The following is a 23299-nucleotide window of genomic DNA, read 5'->3' on the forward strand; positions in this document are numbered from 1 at the left end:
TTTAAGTTAACCAAATTAAGTCATTTTTATATTTTTTAAAATGCACGTGAATATAAATTTTGTCAATATTCTCAGTATTATTTACATTTAAAAAGGATCTTGAATGTGTTCACTATTCATCTGGGCTCTCTATTGTGTTGCCACCCAACACTGAAAACAGGTTCCCTGGCCGGAGATGCAACACCAAAGATGTTTCACCAGACCAGAAGGGAGCAGACAGGGCAGGTGTAACAGAGAAAACAAGTGGAGTGCACTGGACCCGAGTGGACTGGGGCTGGGCACAGCTGTCCAGCTGCAGAGAGGCCTCACCCTTGGGGTGCCTCACACCCATGCTGTTCCAAGGCCGTGCTGCCTTTCAGCTGAGTTGTTTGCATTGATTAGTTTCCCTCTTCACTGACCCTAAATAGGGGATCCCTGTAGGCACTGAACTGGTACTAACAACTATCAGTTGACAATAGTATTTATAAAATTGGGTTTTACAAAGAACAAAAGCATCATAAAAATATCATTTTATTAATTACAATAAAAAAAAAGAGTCATATTATACAAAAATTTTAACTCTTTTTTTGGTACCACTTATTGAAGCTAAGCTTTATTTGCTGTTTATTTCCTACTCCTGGGAAATTATTTAGTGTTGGAATTAAGAAGCCCAGGAGACAGAACCAAGGTTCCAAAGTAAAAAGCCGTTCCTACTTCCTTGGCATCTTGATGCTGAGCATTTTATGTAACTTCTCTGGACCTCAGTTTCTTCTTCTGTAAAATGGTAGTAATTGTAGCACGTACATATCATAGAATTTCTAAAAGGATGAAATGAGCTAATACTTGTGTTATACTTAGAAACAAAGCCTGGAAAATGGTGCTTAATAAATGTTTGCTATTCGCCATTATCACAGATTATATTCAAGATCATAGAAAACACAACTTCTAGCCATTTGTAATTTGCTTTCAAAGTAAACCTGACGTAGAAGAAATCATTTGTTAGCAAAAATATGTTGTTTTACCATTTCAGACTTTTGTGAATTAGTCATTTGTTAATAAGTAAAATGGAAGCACCGTTTTGATTTTTTATGACTGCTTTAAGTGTTTGAAATCACCTGGTTTAAACATTCCAGCCCTGGTGGACAGTCTGATGTAGGTGCTGGTTCTGGCATCTCTGGTACCGCTTCAGATAAACCTGGCTGATGACGCACTGGCTGGAGCCGGACCGGAAAGCCCACTGGATCGGCACCTGGACAGCCAGGTGGTGAGACCGAGGGGTCAGCCTCATAGGCACGTGGGGAGCCAGGTAGGTCACCATTTCCCAGAGGTCCTGAAATAGGAACAAGTAATACAGTTTGTATTTGGACAGAAAAATAGAAGCAGCAATACATTTAGAATTGCCCCAGTTATCTACAGATTAAAATTTCAGCTCAAGAATACTGTTTTGACAAAGCTTAAGGTTTGTGTTTTTGTCTTTCAATAATGTTTCTATTAAGTATATGTGGTCCACACACACTTCTATTCTGAGGGTGGTGGAATGTGAGTCAAGTCAACCTACAGCCTAACCAATATTGTTAAAAATTTAGATATAAATATTAGAAACTTAAGGAAAATTAAAAAAATTAAATATGATCTAGAGTCACTGACATAAATATTCTGGAATTTCTTCATGGAAAAGAGAGATGGCGTTGGGAAGAGGGCCCACAAAAGAAATTTAGAACCAATGTTTTCAGGGCCAAAACAGCCTGTAAAAAATATTTTGGAATCCTTACAAATAGCATCTCTTATATGTACAGGAGTGGGGCCTGTTGTGCCTCCTCAGGAGATATTTGGCAAAATATGGATATGTGTTTGGTTGTCACAGTGGAAGGGGAAGGTAATACTGATCAGAAATGCTGCTAAATATCCTAAAATGCCCAAAATATAATCCTGGAGGAAAGAAACATCTATCCCAAAATACAGCGTGTCCCCATCTAAATGTATTCAGGGTGTATATAGATTCTATTACATTTTGAAAATGAAATGTATTTTAATAAACACTGGTTTCATAATTATTCAATGTTGTGTATACATTTTGGGGGAGCACCCTATATTATAGTGCCACCGTTCAGAAACCCTGGCATGGAGATGAAGGCATGTCACTCCATCTTCTACTGTCCACATACTTGTCTAGGTTAACATTTGCAGGTAGTCCATTCCTGAGACCCTCCAAAAGAAAAAAAAATCCACTATGATATTAAGATTAAAAATTTAATTTCACAATTTAGCACCCTTAGCTCTCTGAAAATACAGTTTGAGAACCAAGGTAGGTAAATTATAACAAGCAAAACTGTCTCAAGTACTTAATAAGCATAGTGTATACTGTGTATACTCTATATTCCACATGAATTTCACAAGTGTATACTATATATTCCACGTGAATTTTGACTATCATGAAGCTTCATAAACTTATATGTATAGTGCACAATATAATAATTCCATAGCAATAGAATATAATTTTAAAGTACCATGCTCCACAATATTTTGAAAGTAAAGGCTATACCAAATCTGACTTAAAATATGCACTTTGTAAATACTCTTATTAGAACACTGATGACAAATGCATACACTATTAAAAAGTAAGAATAAGAAGAGAGTTTTAAGCCCTGGCCAGTTTGGCACAGTGGTTAGAGGTTTGGCCCAAGGACCAAAGGGTCGCAGGTTTGGTTCCGGGTCAAGGGCACATATCTGGGTTGCCAGCTCGATCCTCTGCTCCAGTCGGGTCTTGCAGGGCACACTGATGCTTCCCTCTGTCTCTCTCTCCCTCTCTCACTTCCAGTCGGGTCTTGCGAAACACACTGATGCTTCCCTCTCTCTCTCTCCCTCTCCCTTCCAGTCTATCTAAAAAAAAAAAAAAGGAAAAGTGTCCTTGGGTGAGGATTAACCACCAAAAAAGAAGAGAGTTTAAATTTCATACTAATGTTTGTTTTTTGTTGTTTTTTTTTAAAGAAAGGTTGCATTTTTTCTCCACACTTGAAGATATGTTTATTGATTTTAGAGAAAAATGGGCAGAGAGAGAGAAATATTGATATGAGTTCTTGAGTCCCTTATGTGCCCTGACCAGAGATCGTCCTGCAACCTAGGTATGTACCCTGACTGGGAATCAAACCCGTAACCTTTTCGTGTGTGAACTGATGTTCCAACCAACAACGTCACTGAGCCAGGGCACTGATGCTGATGACTTTTAAATACCACAGCTTTTATAATTCACTCCTTCTACAATGAGCAAATATTTACAGATCACCTATAAACTAAAATCAGAAGATTCTAGTTTATATGCATGGAGAGAGGGAAAAGTATCAACTGGTTACTTTTAAATAGCTATCAAAAAGCAACCTCCTCTCACAGGGCTTATAGGCAACTTCCAGGAGACAGAAAATAAAATTTGTATAAAAGATTTCAGATTGAAATGATGGAGAAAATGCATGGGGAGAGGGAAAAGTATCAACTAGTTACTTTTAAATAGGTAAAGTTGAAGTTGAGGACCAAAAGATGAGAAGGAAAAAGTTTTGTGTGACAATCTGGTGAGGAAGGAAAACTAAATAAAAAAATCCCTGTTTTAGAGACGAATTTGGTATTTTTGAGAAAGAGGGAACCATCCTAAGGGAGAGGATAACTAGAAATCAATGTCAGTAAAGAAAGGAGTGGAGAAAAAAATGGTGGCAGATTGAATGGAAGCTACACTGACCTTCTCCCAGGACCAAACAAATTACAACTAAAATATAGGAAAAAAGAGTTGGAATAACCAGCTGAAGACCAGATGAAGAAAACCCCTACAACCAAGGATGTAAAGAGGAGCCCACATTGAGTCTGGTAGGAGTTGCAGAGGCAAAAGAGGGCTGGCTGGGCTCCCACAGGCAGCCTCTGGAGTTCCTGAGGGATATCTCAGCTGCAGTGGGTTCCCCCTGAGAAATCTGGTGTCTGAACCCTAAGCTGGGGCCACAGCCCAGAGTGTCAGAACTGGGAATGGTGCCCATATAACACCTGGTTGCGTAAGGCACCAGAGATTCTGACCAGCAGGGAGAGATGGCTGCAAGCATGGACACCCTCTTGAAGGGCCAGTGTACTTAATTTTTATACAGCCACTCACCTTGGGATCTGGCAGAGGGAGGGCTGATTGGACTAGAGCTGTATGAGGAGAGTATGGGATTCAGGGCCTTGGGGAGCAAGCTAGGAAGGCAGACACCAGAAACCCTGTGCTGAGTCATTCTCCTGAGCTGCAGAAGCCATTGTTCCCAGGTAGAGTAATCCCATCAAATCATCTTTAGCCCAGGGAAAAGCAATCGTCCCATCCGTTAGAATTTCTCTGGGTGGAGTTAACATCTAGTGAAGGACTATAGCCTAAGCCCATTAAATGACGGAGGTTAACTGCCAGCCTTCAGGCAAATTCAGATCTCTGGGTGCTTTGAATTTTTGTCTGTCTTGCGAATACACTCTGCCTCAGGAGAGTAAAGCCAGACACTGGTGTTCACCTTGGTCTGGTTCATACACATCCAGCATAGGAAGCCACATACTGTGGATTGTTGATATCCACAGAGAGATTTTGGAAGGCTCCAAATCCTGAGGTGAATTGTGCTTCAAGTGATAAGCAACTGAACAGCAGCCTGCTTATTTTGTTGGAGGTTGAGCATCACTGTCAGCCAGCCAGAGGGTCAAGCCCATACACAAATGGGTCAATAGCAATCAAGACTCCATCACAACAGGAGAGCCTACACAAAGCACACAAGGTAGCTTATTAGATCATCCAGGTCTGGTGATCAGGAAGACAGTGCCATTGGGTCTCACAGGTCAACTACAGTGTAAAATCACCTCATCCAGACTGGGAGTTGTAAAAGATCAACCTCATACATAGAAACAAACCCAAACAGGCAGACAAAATGGTGAAACAAAGATAAACCCCAAATTAAAGAACAAGAGTTCTCCAAAAGAAGGGCTAAATGAAATGGAAATAAGCAAGCTATCAGATATAGAGTTCATGGTAATGATTATAAGGATGCTTAACAGCATAAGAAAAGATATAGAAACAATGAAAAACAACCAATCAGAAACCAAGAACGACACAGCAGAAATAAAGAATATACTGGAAAGAATAAACATCAGATTAGAGAAAACCAAGGATCAAATCAGTGAATTAGAAGACAGGGTAGAAAAAAAAATCAATCAATCAGAGAACCAAAAAGAACAGTTTAAGAGAGTTGTGGGACAACATGAACATAACAACATCTGCATCATAGGAGTATCAGAAGAAAACAGTGAGGAAGACTTAGAGAACCTGTTTGATGAAATAATGGCAAAAAACTTCTCTAACTTGGTGAAGGAAAAAGGCATACAAGTTCAGGAAGTGCAGTGACCCAAGCAAGAAAAAACCAAAGAGGCCCACACCAACACACATCATAATTAAAATGCCAAAAATTAAAGACAGAGAGAGAACATTAAAGGCAGCAAAAACAGCAAACAAACAGGTTATCTGCAAAGGAGCTCCCATAATGCTCAGAAGATTTCTCAACAGAAACACTATAGGCCAGAAGGGAATGAAAAGCAAGGGTCTGAAACCAAGACTACTTTCTCCAGCAAGACTATCATTCAAAATAGAAGGAGAAACAGAGAGCTTCCCAGACTGAAAATGAATTTATCACCACAAACCAGAATTGCAAGAAACGTTAAAGGGACTGCTATAACAATAAAAAGAAATAGAGAGAAACACAGGCATAATGAATTAAAATGGCAATAAATAAATACCTATTGACTTCTGGTCAAGATGGCTAGTAGGTAAACACCGTAGCGCGTCCTCCCACAACCACATCAAAGTTACAACTAAACTACAGAACAACCATTATTCAAAATCGTGGGAAATCAAGCTGAATGGAAGTCCTACAACTACAGAATTAAAGAAGCAGCCATATTGAGACTGGTAGGAGGGGCGAAGGTAGAGGGGCTGGTCCCACACCCACCTATAGCAGATAAAAGTCAGGAGGATAGCTCAGCTATGAAGGTCCTCCCTGAGGACTGAGGGGTAACCATCCCACACCAGGTGCCCCAATCATGGTTCCAGTGCCAGGAAGAGAAGTCCCTATAATTTTTGGCTGGAAAAAACAGTGGGAACTGAGGTTCAGGGATGCTGAATCAGCTGGAGCCCCAGGAAGCTCCTCTTAAAGGGCCTGTGCACAGACTTATCTGACTCACTCCCTCTAAGGTTGGAGGGGAGGCAGCTCGAAGGACACCAGAGACATACAGGGAAGAACTGAGCTGCTTGGCATTAGAGTGAGGGCTGGAGAGGGGCTTTCTCCAGGACAAATGTGCTTTCAGAGGCCTTTGTTCCTTTGGTGAGCCCTTCCCTGGGGCGGTAGACACCCACCATATCTGGGACTCCAGCAACCTGGCTCACACTGGTTGCCCTGCCACACCAAACTTTCAGGCCCACCTAAGCTGTTGCCAGTTGCTTAACCATAGGATTGGCCTGTCTTGGATCCTGCCTCAGGTTTTCCTAAATTCTTTCACACAAGCAACATCTGGTCTCAGCAAGCCCCATACCTCTCATTAAGTAATACAGAGAAACAAACACAGGGAGGCGGCCAAAATGAGGAGACAAAAAAACAGGTCCCAAATGAAAGAACAGAACAAAACCCCAAGAAAAGAACTAAGCGAAATGGAGATAAGCAACCTAACAGATGCTGAGTTCAAAATACTGCTTATAAGGATGCTAAATGAACTTAGTGAGAACCTCAGCAAACTTAGTGAGGGCCTCAAGAGCATAAAAAAGGGCCAGTCAGAAATGAAGGAGGAACTAACTGAAATAAAGAATAATTTACAAAGATTCAATAGTAGAGTAGGTAAAGCGAAGAAGTAAACCATCAATTTGGAATATAAGGGAGCAAAAAAACACCCAATCAGGACAGCAAAAGAAAAAAGAATCCAAAAAATGAGAATAGTGTAAGGAGCCTCTGAGACAACTTCAAACATTTGCATCTTGGGGGTGCCAGAAGGAGAAGAGAGAGAACAAGAAATCAAAAACCTATTTGAAACAATAATGGCAGAGAGCTTCCCTGACTTTGTGAAGGAAACAGATATACAAATCCAGGAAGCACAGAGAGTCCCAAACAAGATGAACCCCAAGAGGCCCACACCAAGACACATCATCATCAACATTGCAAAGGTTAAAGACAAAGAGAGAATCTTAAAAGCAGCAAGAGAAAGGCAGTTAGTTACCTACACGGGAGTTCCCATTAGGCTGTCAGCTGATTTCTCAAAAGAAACTTTGCAGGCCAGAAGGGAGTGGCTAGAAATATTCAAAGTGATGAAAAGCAAGAACCTACAACCAAGATTACTCTATCCTGCAAAGCTATCATTTAGAATCAATGGCCATATAAAGAGTTTCCCAGACAAGGAAAAGCTAAAGGAGTTCATCACCACCAAACCATTTTTTTTTTTTTTTTTTTTTAATTCTCACCTGAGGACATTTTTCCATTTTTTTCTTTTGTACAGATAGAGTGGGAGGGAGAGAGAGGAAGAGAGAGAGAGAAACATTGATGTGAAAGGGACACATCGAGTGGCTGCCACCCGCACGACCAACCAGGGCCGGGGACAAACTGCAACCGAAGTACGTGCCCCTAGCGGGAACCGAACCCGGATCTCTCTGGACCGCAGGCCGACGCTCTAACCGCTGAGCCAAACCGGCCAGGGCACCACCAAACCATTTTTAAATGAAATGATGAAGGGTCTTTTTGAAGAAAAAGATAAAATATATGAATAAACAAAACAGCAGTGAGTACATACATATCTATCGACAATTGAATCTACAAACAAAATGAACAGGCAGAACGGAAACATTCTCATAGATACAGAGAACATTTTGTTGGTTGCCAGATGGGTGGGGGGTGGGAAGATAGGTGAAAAAGGTGAAGGGATTAAGAAATACTAATTTGTTGCTAGACTGAGAAACCTTAAAGGGAAAGAGGTTGCAGGGTGTGTAGAAATAAACCAAAGAATTTATATACATAACCAATGGACACAGATAACAGTGTGGGAAAAGGCGGGAGAGGGGAGGGAGTGGGGAGGAGGGGGGTCAATGGGGGAAAAATGAGGAACATCTGTAATACATTCAACAACAAAGATAAAAAAATAGTACCTATCAATAACAACCTTAAATGTAAATGTATTAAAGGCTCCAATCAAAAGACACAGGGTAGTTGAATGGATTAAAAAACAGGGCACATATATATGCTGTCTACAAGAGACCCATCTCAGAACAAAAGACTCATATAGGATAAAACTGAAGGAATGAAAAAAAGTTTTCCATGCAAATGGAAACAAAGCAAAACAAAAAATCTGGAGCAACAATATTCATATCTGATAAAACAGCTTCAAAATGAAAGCCATAACAAGATACAAATGGCAGCACATAATATTAAAAGTATTAATCCAACAAAAGGATATAACCCTGTTAAATATAAATGCACCCAATATAGGAGAAACAAAATATATTAAAAATTTGTGGAGGATTTCAAGGGAGATCAATAGCAATACATTAATAATAGGAGACTTTAAAACCCTACTGAAATCACTGGATAGACCTGCTAGACAAAAAATTAACAAAGAAACAGAGAAACTAAATAATGCACTAGATCAGATGGATTTAATTGATATCTACAAAGCATCTCACAACAAAACTGCAGAATATACATTCTTTTCAAATGCACAAGGGGCCTGGCTGGTGTGGCTCACTGGTTGAATGTCAAACCATGCACCAAGAGGTCACTGGTTCGATTCCCAGTCAAGGTACATGCCCAGCTTGTGGGCCGAATCCCCAGTGGAGAGGCATGCAGGAGGCAACCAACTGATTTTCTCTCTCATTGATGTTTCTATCTCTTTCCCCTCCCTCTAAAATAAACACCACCACCACCACCAACAACAACAACAACAACAAAAACAAAAACAAAACAACAACAAAGAAACCCAAATTCACAAGGGACATTCTTGAAGGTAGACCACATGTTAGGACACAGACTAAGTCTCTACAGGTTCAAGAAATCATATCAAGCATCTTCTCAGATCACAATGGCAAGAAACTAGAAATCAATTACAATAAAAACACTCAAAAGCATTCAAATAGATGGTGGCTAAACAGTATGTTATTAAAAAATTAATGGGTTACCAATGAGATCAAGGCAGAATTAAAAAAAAAAAAAAACTTTGTGGAAACTAATGAAAATAAACATACAACATAAAATCTATGGAACACAGCAAAAGCAGTCCTAAGAGGGACGTTCACAACATTATAGGCCTACCTCAAGAAACAAGAAAAATTTTTAATAAACTATCCAACCCTACAACTTCAAGAATTAGAAAGAGAAAAACCCAGTGTAAATAGAATGAAGAAAATAATAAAGACCAGAATAGAAATAAATAACATGGAGAGTGAAAAAACAAAATGAAAGACCAATAAAACTAAGAGCAGTTTTTTTGAAAAGATAAATAAGATTGATAAACCATTAGCCAGACTCACCAAGAAACAGAGAGAAAACAAATAAATAAAATCTGAAATGAAAGAAGTGAAATAACAACAGACACTGCAGAAATACAAAGTATTGTAAGAAAATACTATGAATAATTATATTCATAATTCATAATTGGACAAACTGGGTGAATTGGAAAATTTCTAAAATCATTCAGCTTTCCAAATCTCAATGATGAAAGTCAGAAAACATGAACAGACCAAAAACAACTAGGACAATTAAAGCAGTAATCGATAAACTTTCAGCAACAAAAGCCCTAGTCCAGATGGGATCACAGGGGAGTTTTACCGAACATTCAAAGAGGAACTAACACACAAAACTTCCAAGTTCTTTTTATGAGGCCAGCATAATCCTAATTCCAAAACCAGATAAAGACATAACAAAGAAGAAAAATTACAGGCCAATATTTCTGATGAGCACAGTTGCCAAAATCCTCAACAAATTATTAGCAAATCAGATTCAGCAATATATTAAAAAAATTATTCACCATGAACAAGTGTGATTTATCCCAGGGATGCACTGCTGGTACAATATTCAAAAATCAATAAATGTGATATACCGCATAAAAAAATGAAGGATAAAAATCATACAATCATATCAATAGTTGCTGAAAAAGCATTTGACAAAATCAAGCACCAATTTCTAATAACAATGCGCAGCTAAACTGGAATGGAGTGATCATATCTCAACACAATAAAGGCCATATATGACAAACCTATAACCAACATCATACTCAATGGACAAAAACTAAAAGCATTTCCCTTAAGATCAGGAACAAGATAGAGATGTCCATTTTCATCACTCTTATTCAACATACTACTGGAAGTCTTAACCACAGGAAACAGACAAGATGAAAAAGTAAAAGGCATTCAAATTGGAAAGGAGGAAGTGAACCTCATTATTTGCAGATGACATGATATTGTACATAGAAAACACTAAAGACACCATTAAAAAAAAAAAAACTATTAGATTTAATAAATGAATTTGGTAAAGTACCAGGATACAAAATTAACATCCAGAAATTGATGGCTTTCTTATACACCAATAATGAACACTCAAAAAGAAAAAAAAGAAAAAAAACTACTCATTTACCATTGCAACAAAAAATTAATATATCTAGGAATAAACTTAACCAAAGAGGAAAAAGACCTGTTCTCAGAAAACTACATGACAATTGAAAAAAGAAATAGAGGGAGATATTAAAAAGTGGAAGCATATACCATATTCATGAATTGGAAGAACCAACATCATTAAAATGTTCATACTACCCAAAGCAATCTATAAATTCAATGCAAACCCTATTAAAATATCAAGGACATATTTCCAAAATCTAGAAAGTTTATATGGAATTAAAAAAGACCCTGAATAGCCACAGAAATCTTGAAAAAGAACAACAAAGTTGGAGGGATCACAATTCCAGAAATCAGGTTACACTACAAAGCCACTGTAATCAAAACAGCCCTGCTATTGGCCCAAGAACAGGCACATAGATCAATGGAACAGAACAGAGAACCCAGAAATCAACCCAAGATATTATGCTCAATTTGACAATGGAGGCAAAAGCATACAATGGAGGAAAGTCAGTCTCTTAAATAATGATGTGGGGAAAATTGAACAGGTACATGAAAAAAAAAAAAAATGAAACTAGACTACCAACTTACACCATACACACCAATAAACTCAAAATAGAAAAATAGATTAAAGAATTAAATATAATTCATGAAACCGTAAAAATTCTAGAAGAAAATGTAGGCAGCAAAATCTCTGAAATCATTTGTAGTAGAATTTCACCAATATATTGCTTAGGGCAAAAGAAACAAAGGAAAAATGTTAATACATGGGATTCATCAAACTAAAAGTCTTCTGCACAGCAAAAACAAACAAACGAATAAACAAAATCAGCATCATAATGGAAAAGGAGCTGACTGTATGAGAGAACGTATCTGCCAATCATAAGGGGTTAATTTTTAAAATATATTAGAGTACTCATACAACTCAACAAAAGGAAGACAATCCAATTGAAAAATTGGCAGGGGACCTGAATAAATACTTCTCCAAACAGGACATCCAAATGGCCAAGAGACATATGAAAAAATGCTCAACATCACTAAAAATAAGAGAGATGCAAATTAAAACAACTATGAGGCATCACCTCACACCTGTCAGAAGGGCTACCATCAACAAGTCATCAAACAAGTGTTGGCGAGGGTGTGGAGAAAAGGGGACTCTAGTACACTGCTGGTGGGAATGCAGACTGGTGCAGCCACTACGGAAAACAATATAGTGTTTCCTCAAAAAATTAAAAAATTGATCTGCCATTTGACCCAGTGATCTCACTTCTAGGAATATATCCTAAGAAGCCTGAAACATCAATCATAAAGAATATATGTACCCCTGTGTTCATAGCAGTGCTATTTACAATAGCTAAGATCTGGAAATAGCCCAAATGTCCATCATTAGATGAACAGATAAAAAAGTTATGTTACATTCACACAATGGAATACTATGCAGCTGTAAGAAAGAAAGATCTCTTACCCTTTGAGATGACATGGAGGGACATGGATAGTGTTATGCTAAGTGAAGTAAGCCAGTCAGAAAAAGACGAGTACCACATGATCTCACTTGTTTATGTAATATAATGAACAGAATAAGCTCACAATCAAAATAAACATGGAAGTTGGAAACAGACTGACAAACTTCAGAGGGAAGGAGGATAGGGGGTTGGGAAGAGATAAACCAGAGAACTTATATTAATATATGTATAAGCAAGGGACACAAACAATAGTGTAGGGAAGGCAGGAGCGGGTAGGTGTGGGGAGGAGGGGATTAATGGAGGAAAACAGAGGGAACATCTGTAATAGTTTCAACAATAAAGATTTTAAGAAAAATATCCTCGGGTGAGGATTAGCAACAAAAAACTATGACAGCAAGCAACACAAAAATAGCCATCTAGTGTGAATAAATCAAGAATGAATCAAAATTATACCTATTTTTTGGTCAGATCAGCAAAAAATATATTTTTTGGTGTGCTGTAGAATTTTAGTAATTCATTTATGTGTGTCATGAGATGAAAATTTCTGATCTAGACTTTCTTCTATGCCATCTCTAAGAGTTTTAGTTTCATATTTCACATTTAGGTCTGTAATTAATTTTGAATTAATTACTGTGAAGGGTGTAAAGTCTGCATCTAGATTTATTTATTTATTTTTGCATGTGGATGTCTAGTTGTTCCATCACCACTTTTGAAAAGACTATCTCTGCTCCGTATTACCTTTGCTCCTTCGTCAAAGGTCAGTTGACAATATTTATAGTATCTGGTTATAGGCTCTCTCTTTTGTTCCTTTAACTTATCCATCCTTTCTTTCTCCAATAGCACATTGTCTTGATTGCTGTAGTTGTGTAAGTACATCTTATTGTGAGGTTACGTCAGTTCTTTAACACTGTTCTTCTCAGGATTTTTTCCCTGATATTTTTTTCCTAGTATGTATTGTTTTTCTCTTTAGAACGTTAAATTTTAAAAAAGAGGTCTAATATTAGATGCTTGATGAATATTCAACTTATTTAGAATTTCCTTGATAGAAAAAAATCTAGAGAATAATGATTGGTATTTACTTAAACCCATACACTTACTTATGTTATGAAATACATATCAGGAGATCTGAGAATTGTACTACCATTACCTGACACATTAAATTTCTTATTTGTTAATTACTATGATTTGAGTAATCTTTTTGTATATAAAATGCACTAGTAAAGGAAAAACCAATCTGGATGAAATATAGTATAAATTATATATTTCCCAATAAGCCTGGCACTTCTTAGGTGTCTCTGAAATTTTTATCGTTTATTTTTAAAAAAGAAATGCAGCTGCAGTGTATACTTGTGCACATGTTCTCAATACTGAACTAGGCATCAGTTCTGGAACACAAGCAACACAAAGCAAATTATATCCTTTCAGAGACTAAATAACATATTACGACAACCTCTTAACAGAATTAACAAACTGGGAAGACAGTAAACAAAGCAAATTACTTACTTTGGCCATCCATGATTTAGACTTCTGAAAAAGAAGATCTGCTGTTAATACACTATCCACAACGGTCTTGGTCAAATATGACGGCTGAAACAAGAGACTCTGAAACTATATAGTCACACTCATGGAATATTTCTCTTTGTTCATCTTATCTATCCATATCTGTCCAATTAAGTCCTTTTGGCTTGGCCCATTCTCATTGCTCTGTTTTTGAGTAGGTCTCTAGAAGCTGGTTCTCAACGCAGATGGTGAACCATTTCTAAAATCCTGGGCGTAGCCCTGGCCGGTTTGGCTCAGCGGTTAGAGCATTGGCCTACGGTCCTGAGAGACCCGGGTTCGGTTCCTGCTAAGGGCATGTGCCTCGGTTGCAGTTTGTCTCGGGCTCTGGTCAGTCGTGCGGGTGGCAGCCGCTCGATGTGTTCCTTTCACATCGATGTTTCTCTCTGTCTCTCTGTTCCTCTCTCTCCCTCCCACTCTACCTGAACAAAAAATGGAAAAATGTCCTCGGGTGAGGATAATAAAATAAAATAAAATAAAATAAAATAAAATAAAATAAAATAAAATAAAATAAAATCCTGGGTGTAGAAGGCCCAAGGAGGCAAAAAGCCATGAAGAAACAATGTGAGCATAAGACCCATCTCACAACCAAGTTAAAAATTAGAACCTTCACAACTTACGCAACCTAAGGAGAGGATGTGATATAGCACCAGCCTCAGGACTGGATCCAGGCATGAGAAGGAGAAAGGTTAGCTATCAGATTTACTGCAAAAATCTCCGAAAGTCCCGGGTCCTGTGGATGTGTTCTGCCCAGCCTAAACAGGGTGGACCTGACCCCTGTTCTGTGCATCCTTCCATGCTTTTAGCTAGAAAACCTGCTCAGTTGTTGTAGGAGCTGTAGCACCATGACAAGCCAATGGGAACTTTGTGTTGCTTATTTCTGCAGAACACAAACAAATAACTAAACAAAGCATTGTACTCGGTACTTCTGCCTTCCAGTACCTTGATCTTGTCCTCGCCTTTACTGTATTGGGAAAGACTAGTTTTCCTGTCACTCCACTTTAAAACCAACCCCTATATGCCTGCTAATTACAATTAACACAAAGAAGACAAAGATCTGTTCCCTGCGTGACTTATCTTGGACTCATACACTGACACTAGTCCTAACCCCTTTTCAGGCCCTCTCCTGCCTTGACTGCTCTTTACTAACTCTTCCTACGGTGTCATCATAAGCGGTAAATAAAAGTAAACTATTCTCTCCATATGTTTAACTCAACTCTGTTGTTCCCCAGAAGAAATCCCTTCTCTTCTCTCCATTTCAAAATTATTAGCCTGCCACACCCTATACCAAGCTGGAGAACAAAATGGGGATGGTGGAAAATGAACAAAATTAAATGTAATATTACAAGTACCCGAAGTGTTACAGATAAATATAATGGTGCTACAATAAAGAGTTGTGGGGTCACTGGGTTAGATGGTGGAGAGGGGGTGTTAAGGAAGACAGATCCCAGAGCTGAAGGAAGTGTGTGTGTGTGTGTTTGAAGGGTGGGTGGGGCGAGGCATTGTAGACAGAGGTAACTGCATAGGTGGAAGTCCTAAGGCCCAGGGAGCGCGTCTCATTAAAATAAAGGAGCGGTCTGTGTGGCCAGTCCAGAGGAGGCACTGAGCTGGTGCTTGTGGATTCTACAAGGTGTGTTCAGTATCCTTTCATTCCTTTCGGTCAGAAAGCACAGCTCCCTTCCAAATCTGAAGGCTGTTCAATGTCCTACGATCTAGATATTTCAAATACCACCTTTCTACCCAAGGGCAGAAGTCCACGTATTTTACCCACAGCCCTGTGCTAGTTCAGTGTTGAAACTCCTCTCGCTGTCCCACCTGCAGGATGGTATCAAGAGGAACCTCCGCTGTTACACAAGTTCCAGGGAGAAGAGGGGGAGCCCAAATGGCCTGACACTGACACTAAGGCCCTGTCCTTCCAAGGCGAAGCTGCAGCGAGCCGGGCAGAGTCCCACCCGTACTCCTAGGGCGGGTTCACCGCTGCAGGCAGCTGGCAGGCTCCGGTTCTCGTTCCCAGATCCCCCCAGGAGTGGCCGATGCCCAGGCCCGGTGCTCCCGGGCTGTGAAGACCCGCTAGTCCCCTGCTGGGCGCTCTGAGGCGGGGACCCTGCTCACCCGGGCCCTGGCCTGCGGGATCTCCCGGCCCCACCTCCGGGTGGCCCCCCGCGGCCGTTGGGCCCCCGCCCACCGCCCCACGCAACGCGATGCCCCGCCCTCGCCCCGCCCCCAGCAGCCGCCCCAGCTCCCGCCGCTGCGCCCCCGTCTGCGGCGCTTCGGGGCGTCCGGGGCGGGGGGTGGGAGTCGGGCCTCCGGGTGCCGACGGCGGTCCTCGGCCGGCCCGCGTGGCTGCAGGACGGGACCGCTGCGGGGACCGCCCGGGCGCACGGAGGTGTCGCCCCCCGCTTCGCGCTGTGGGCCCGGGAGCAGGAACCCCCGGTGGTGCGCTCAGGGCAGCCAGGCCCGGCGTCCCCACCCGCGGGACTGCGCGGGAGAACCCGGGGCTGCCTCCGAGGGCGCCGGGCTGTGGGCGCTTCCTCCACCGAGGCCGACCTCCCGACCCTGCCCCTTTCGAAGCCTGAAGCTGCGGTTCCGAGCACCAGGGTGGCGGGTCCAGCTTGTGTTCTTTCGGGTCTCCTTCCTCTCTTGCTGCTGTTCTCTTCCGTTTTCTCTGTCGGAGGACGGCTTAGCTTGTTTCAGAGACAAAGCGACCACGTGCGTGGAATATTTAGCTTTCTATACATACTTGTGAAATCGAATTGTTCATTGATCTTTCTTTTCCTTTTCTCTTCTTCTCTCCCCCTCCCCCTACCTCTTCCCCTTCCCCCTTTCCCCTTCCTCTATTCCCTCTTTCCCCCCTTCCCCCCTTCCCCCCCTTCCTCCCTTCCCCCCTTCCTCCCCTTTCCCCCCTCCCTTTCCCCCCTCCCTTCCCCCCCTCCCTTCCCTCCTTTCCTTCCTTCCTTCCTTCCTTCCTTCCTTCCTCCTTCATTCCTTCCTTCCTTCCTTCCTTCCTTCCTTCCTTCCTTCCTTCCCTCCCTCCCTCCCTCCTTTTTTTCAAAAGCAACACAGGATCCTCCAAATAATAAAGCCTATATATTCTCTTCCTCCCCATTATTCTCACCTTTACACTGTTAACTGTGGTTAAAGAGAGCAGAAGATTTCTCATCCACTTTCATCCTTCTCATCATCCCTCTCATCTCTGAGACCTTGTGAAAGCTACCTAACAATTTCTGCAGGTGTAGTGAGGGCAACCACCTCACAGGATTTTTATGAGGACTGAGGAAGATTACATATGCGAAGTTTTCAGAATGGTTCCTGCCACAGAACAAGCAGTCAGTAAATGTGACTCCGTCAAAAGTTTAGAAGTAACAGAAATAAATCCATGATTCATTGAAGTTGTAATCAGTAAAAGTGTATTGTGCAGACACTAAAACCAAAATAGGAAATGAGGTTCAAGAGTACGTTAACAAGCAGCTTATGCAGTGAGAACACAGTGACCGTTTATTCTTTGCAGTGATAAGTTATACCAGAATTTCCAGTGGTTAGCTCATATCAAGATTGGGAACAGTTCGTTTGCTTATGATTTCCAGAGACATAAGCAAGAAATAACCCAGGTCAAGTTAGTCTTGCAGAGTAAACTAAATCAAGTTTTATTTGTATGACTAAACCTGTTTTGGCTGCTCGGGGAATTTTAAGACTGGTTTCTATTTATAAAAACATTTTAACAATACAAATATGTATATACACATCTATACAGTGCCTTTTTTTTTTTTTTTTAACGTAGGTAGGAATATTTTATACAAACTGTTTCTGGTGGTGGATTTTGGAACTCTCCAGACCTTTAATACAGAACTGTATCACTTATCTAATAATCCAGGTGTTATTTATTTTTAGGTTTTTGCTATTATAAATTACACTGTAGTTATCATCTTTGCACATATCTTTTTGTGCAAACTATAAAAAAAATTCTATTCTTCTTCTGATAAAGTACGAGAATGCTTGTTTTCCACATTCTCCAATGTCATATTAATTGTAAATTAATTGCTACTCTTTAGCAACAATTATCTTATTTATATTTTTGTTTATAATTAATAATTATTAATAGGGTTGAGTACTTTTTAATGTGATTATGATTATTTACCATTTTATTCTATGACTTATCTGAGATTCAATACCCATTTTTTTGTGGGATGTTCATTTCTTTCCTCGTGCTGATTTGTTGGTGTACCTGACCATGTTGTGGAGTTGAATTTCTCTTCTCTTAAATAAGGCACAATTCTTTCGCCCAGTGTGTCTCTGGATTGTAACTTATTTAAAGTTGCTTCCATGATACACACATTTTCATTTTTAATTACCTTTTATTGTGTTTATCCCTTTTGACTTTTGGGCTTCGCATGTTATTTTAAAATGCCACGTACCTCAGGGAGTTCATTATGATTTATTCTTCGACACCTGTTTAATTGCCAAGGAGATGAAAATTGTCTACTTATATTTTTATTATTTGTAATTGTATTGTGGTCCAAGCACATGCTATGAGTGGTTCCAACACTTTGGAATATTTTGAGACTTGCATCAGGGCCCTCTGGTGAACAGCCGATTTTCATACATATTTTACAGTTACTTGAAAAACAGATGTGATCTTCAGCTGTGGGCCAGTGTTTTTTCTACTGGCTCAGTGTGCTACTTGCACAATTATTTTATTTTGTTTGCTTGTTCAGAGGGATATTAAAACCTCAACTGTAATTATGGATTTATTTATTTCTTCTTACTTAGATTTTTCCTACATATATTTGAGATTATATGATCATGTGGAACTTAAAAGTTTTATCTTTCAGGTGTATTGAACCTTTATTATTATAAAGTGTTTCTTTTTTCTTCTAGTAATGCCTTTCCTACATTGTCCATTTTGTCTGAAATTAATGCTTAATTCATTTATATATATATATACATACATATTTTTATATATAGTTATATAAATGTATATTTGCATATATATGTTTTTTGAGGTATAGTGGTAAGATTTGCTTTTTGAAAGTTTTCTTTCACCATTTCAGTTTTACAAAAGACCTACATTAGTACCTGGTTTCGCTAATCAAAAGAAATCCAAAGAGGATTTTTGCTTTTACATAACAAAAGCAAAAAGTTAGAATTTAGCATTTGTTTTGCCTTTATTTTTTAATTTTAATTTTTTTTAATCCTCACCAAGGACATTTTTGCATTTATCTTCAGATAGGGTGGGCGGGAGAGAGAGAGAGAGAGAGAGAGAGAGAAACATCGACGTGAGATGGACACATCGACTGGCTGCCACCCACACAACCCCACCCAGGGCCGGGGACAAACTGCAACCGAGGTACGTGCCCTTCGCAGAACCTAACCTGTGACTCTCTGGTCCGAGGGCCGACGCCCTCAGCACTGACCAAGCCGGCCAGGGCCGTCTGTTTTGTCCTCATAGAGGCAGAGTGCCCCTGGAGCAGCAAGGGTGACATCAGGTTTGTTCCCCAGGAACAGCACTCAGCGCCCCAGCAGCCAGCCGCCGCGGCTCTGAACTCTGTGAGCGCCTGCGTTTTAGCTCCATTTCGTTTATGCACCCTCACTGAGCTGTGTCCTGATCCTTTCCTTTGTGCTCTTTTGTCTTCCAGAAAATTCCGTAGGCACACTCTCCTCTCGGATAGCAGGGGGAACTTGTATATATATACACACATGTATAGAAAGACATAGCGAGTCTCTCTCATCCTGCAGCACATCAATAGGAGCAAGTTTTTCCCGTGCTTTTACCTTCTGCATGGTGGAGTTTACTTCTTTTTCATTGTATGACGTGATAACTTTTTAGGATCCCCGATTTTAATGGGGATGTGGTATTAGCTTTTTCTTCTGGATGGACCCTGACATTTATTTTTCTTTTGTCTTCAACTTGTGCTGCTATAACAAATCTCCCAGACTGGGTGGATTAAACAACACATTTTTTCCTACTGTTCTGGTGACCGGGAAGTTTAGGATCAAGGTGTTGGCAGATCTATCTCCTGGTAAAGGGTCCTCTTCTCACTGTGTCCTCACTTGGCAGAGAGAACTAACGTTTGTCCCCCTTCCACTTCTTACGGGGATTCTAAGCTCCTCATCACCCTCACTACCGCCTCGAAATCTAAATACCTCCCAAAGGCCCCTCTCCAAATACCATCACATTGGGGCTGAGGGCTTTAACATATAAAATTTGGGGGGCACAGATGTTCAGTTCACAACATTTTGTGCAGTAGTCAAAGTAGATGCCCAAGGTGTCCAGTGCTCACAGAAGCTTCTGCCCGGGTTCTGCTCCCTGGCTGTCGAACTTCTCCTGCAGAAAGGGTAGGAGAACCGCAGCGGTCCAGTAGCTTCCATGTAAAATTCTTTTCCACCTCTACTCCCCCAACGACTGTTGTGTTTTTATTTATTTATTTATTTTTACTTTATTTATTTTTAGAGAGAGAGGAAGGGAGAGAGAGAGAGAGAGAGAAACATCGATGAGAGAGAACATTAATTGGCCGCCTCCTGCACGCCCCCCACTGGGGATCGGGCCCACAACCTGGGCATGTGCGCTGACCGGGAGTTGAACCAGTGACCTCTTGGTGCAGGGTCGACGCTCAACCACTGAGCCACACCGGTCGGATTGAATATTGTGATTTTAAATCTTGAGACGTTTCTGTTCAGTTTTACACAGAAGAAATCTTCCATCCCTCGCGTAGTGTAATACACAGCATTGCAACATTTTCTCTATTCAGGCAGCGAATGAGGGTAGGTGAATAGCTCTCAGAATATAGACCTTCATGCATTCTTTATAGTTACTTGTAATTTTCTGAATAAAACTAGAAATGTTCTATCCTTTCTTTATTTGGCATCACTAAGTCCTCATCTCTGAGGGGATCTGTGGAGGTAAACTGGATGTCCTTATTCGTACATCTTTACACACTGTAGGCTGTGATTTCCTCTGTCTGAAAATCATTGACCACGTCTGCTGCTGCTTTTCATTTTCTCAAACTCGTTGAAGTCTTCTTACTTCCTATTATGGTCTATAAAGAAGAGTACCACCTTTAAGTAGAAGACATCTACGTGTGGTATAAACTATTCGCTGTGTATCGCAAACTCAGTATCTGCTTTTACATAGTAAACTAGTGATCTTCAAATTTTCATGTGCATCTGAATCTTTTAAGACCCAATGTTCAGGGCCCACCTCCAGGGTTAGTGACTCAATAGTAGGTCTGGTTGGGGCCTAAGAATTGGCTCTGCTGGCAAGCTCCCATGTAACATGTATGTGTGTGTACACACACACATACACATACATTCAAGTATGCATGCATGCCTCCTCCCTTGTATATGGCAGTGATGTGCAGACTTTGACAGCCGTCAGGAGACCATGTGAGGACAGGTCTTGGGAACGGAAGAACTGAACTGTGGAAAGAGCCCGGCGACATCGATAAGCTGAGGCTTGACCGTGGATACTCACAAGGTCCAGATGGCTTGTTCTTAAAGGCTGGCTGCTGGCTGTGGACTCGCCAAGGATGCTACTTTTCATTCTTCACCTGATTACACACTCAAAACAAACAAGGTCCTGTCCTCTTCTGCATGGGGGAGTTCATGCATTTTTAATTTCATACCATAACTGTAGCTCTTGTGATTCTGGGTTTTTAAGCCGTTGAAGGTCATTTTTAGTCAAAAGCATTTTATCACTGAGGATCTTATTATAACCATTTCTTTTTTAAAATCCTTTTTATTGCTGTCGTCTCTGTTTTCTGGTTTAGGCCAACTGCTGTTGGCAGAACCCCGAAAGCCCCGTCGCCCGAAGGCAGAGTGGGCGTAGCGGGGCCTCATGGCGAGCAGTGGCCAACGCCCTGCCAGCCGGGTGCCCCAGGTTCCTGTGGAATAGGGCGCAGTTTTCTGTTTTGAGAAAAAAGGCTTAGTGGGGCATTTACATTTTCTAGTTACATCACCAGCCACAAATGCTCCAGTCTTCCACATGAGGCCATAGACATCTGGGGGTCCTTCTGGCAGCACTAACAACCATAACACTTGTATAATAGAACACAAACTCTTTTTGTTGGGTTACTCCATGATATAACAACCAAATGAAAGTTTCCCTTTTAGTTGGGTGGGGCTTTGCTTTACATCATCACACCAGGCTAATGGAAGCGCTGCTATCTTTAATATTAATATGTGGCTTCATATATGGAGAGACCAATTTGGAATTCGTTTGTGGACATTCAGAATCCATGCTTTAGAGAAGAAATGAGGCCTTGAATAACCATAGAACTGGCTCCGTGAATTGGGATATAGAGAGACCTCAACATAAGAGCATTAACCCCTAATATAGTTAGAGTTGATCCATGCTTTGCAAAATAATATTTTGAGGACTTGCACCGATTGTCTACATAGAAGTTCATACAGAGATGGAGCAATTTGTTTAAAAAAAGAGTACTCATGAAGCGTGAAATGGAACGCAGATACGTAGACTCAGGAGACATGCTACAGTAACCCTCCCCCCTCCCCCTTCTTGGATAAACATCACCACCCAGGTTACTTTCCTCTAGACCGCAGTGCCTGTGTTTCAGTGAGTCCAGTTCAGGTAGCAGGTACGTCCCTTTTTAGTGGCCAAGGTAAACCTGTGTTCCTCCCCTGAACGGCATTCTGACTCATCTTTCTCTTTCATTTTCACTTTCCCCATGCATCCCTCCCCTCTCATACCTGCATTTTTGTTTGCTTAAAATTCTAAAAGAATAGCTAATTTTATGTTTGCTATCTTAACTTAATTGAAAATATATTATCCTGTGTTCAACTCTTACCCTCCCCAAATGTCATTATCTTTTCCTAGTCTTATTTTGTAGACTGTTTTTTATGTCTCTGAGGTTGTCATTATGGGCTGTTTTTCTTCTGCTTTTTTTTTTCTTTTTCTTCTGCTATCAGTAATGTCCTTTTCCCCAAGTTTAGGGTTTTTTTTGGTTTGTTTGACTCTCTTGCCTGAGGCCTTCCTCAAGTGTCTGTTCTGAGTGAGCCCAGCTCCTTCATGACAGGCCCCCCCACAGCAGGCCTTATTGGCTGGTTTACCTCACTGTGGTGCACGGGTGAGAAGCTGCATTTTTCTTTCTTCCACGTGCCCCCAAATCTGGAGGTTTATTTTTTTTTCTTTGACTATTCAGTTTCTCCAGAGAACAACTGCCACAAATAAATGTATCTGAATTATTTGAGTGAATCTATGTTCTTTACACACACACACACACACGCACACACCCCAAAATAGATTTGTAAACTAAATGAATTGTGCAAGTAAATCCTCTGCTACTATGAATAGCAGCGACGGGGAGAGGATTCTGGCAGGAAGACTTAACAGAACTGTGTTTAGGAGGTTCACAGTAGACCAGGATCCAACCTGCACTGTGAACTTCATCTAATAGGGCCTTTCTCTGGAACAGTTCCAGATGGCTGCCATCTGTTGGCAACGTTTGATTAAAAGTAAACTGTGTCTCACAACCAATTCTCAAAAGCAACTTTCTGCAGGAAGAAATAAGATAATGTTTCCTGTCATTGCCAGATGCAACCACCCCAGTATGTTGAAAAGTCAGAACCCACTGCAGAAATGAATGCATCTGTTTTCCAAACCTAGTGGGTTTCCAACTTCGGTGAATTTATAAGCTGTCTGTTGGCAAAGATGGGATGTTTTTCT

At 40.6% G+C, this 23299-nt stretch overlaps 2 protein-coding genes across 2 annotated transcripts in view; both read right to left on the reverse strand.

Moving 5' to 3' along the window:
- Window positions 1-4226, reverse strand: part of LOC118617041 (phospholipid scramblase 2-like) — a 57984-nt gene extending 53758 nt beyond the window's left edge. Inside the window, exons 1-2 of the mRNA XM_036242531.1 lie at window positions 4109-4226; window positions 1095-1309 (exon numbers count right to left, since the gene is read on the reverse strand). Of these exons, the coding sequence (XP_036098424.1) occupies window positions 1095-1309; window positions 4109-4226 (333 nt within the window). The remainder of the gene's footprint in view (window positions 1-1094; window positions 1310-4108) is intronic.
- Window positions 4227-15580: 11354 nt separating this feature from the next.
- On the reverse strand, window positions 15581-21453 carry LOC118617042 (translation initiation factor IF-2-like). Its single transcript, XM_036242532.1, has 2 exons — window positions 21331-21453; window positions 15581-16285 (listed from the first exon to the last, which is right to left on the reverse strand). The coding sequence occupies exons 1-2, from the start codon at window positions 21451-21453 to the stop codon at window positions 15581-15583; spliced, it is 828 nt and encodes a 275-aa protein (XP_036098425.1).
- Between the last annotated feature and the right edge of the window lie 1846 nt (window positions 21454-23299).

Source organism: Molossus molossus, unplaced genomic scaffold, assembly GCF_014108415.1.
Source record: "Molossus molossus isolate mMolMol1 unplaced genomic scaffold, mMolMol1.p scaffold_m16_p_5, whole genome shotgun sequence".
Taxonomy (NCBI): Eukaryota; Metazoa; Chordata; class Mammalia; order Chiroptera; family Molossidae; genus Molossus; species Molossus molossus.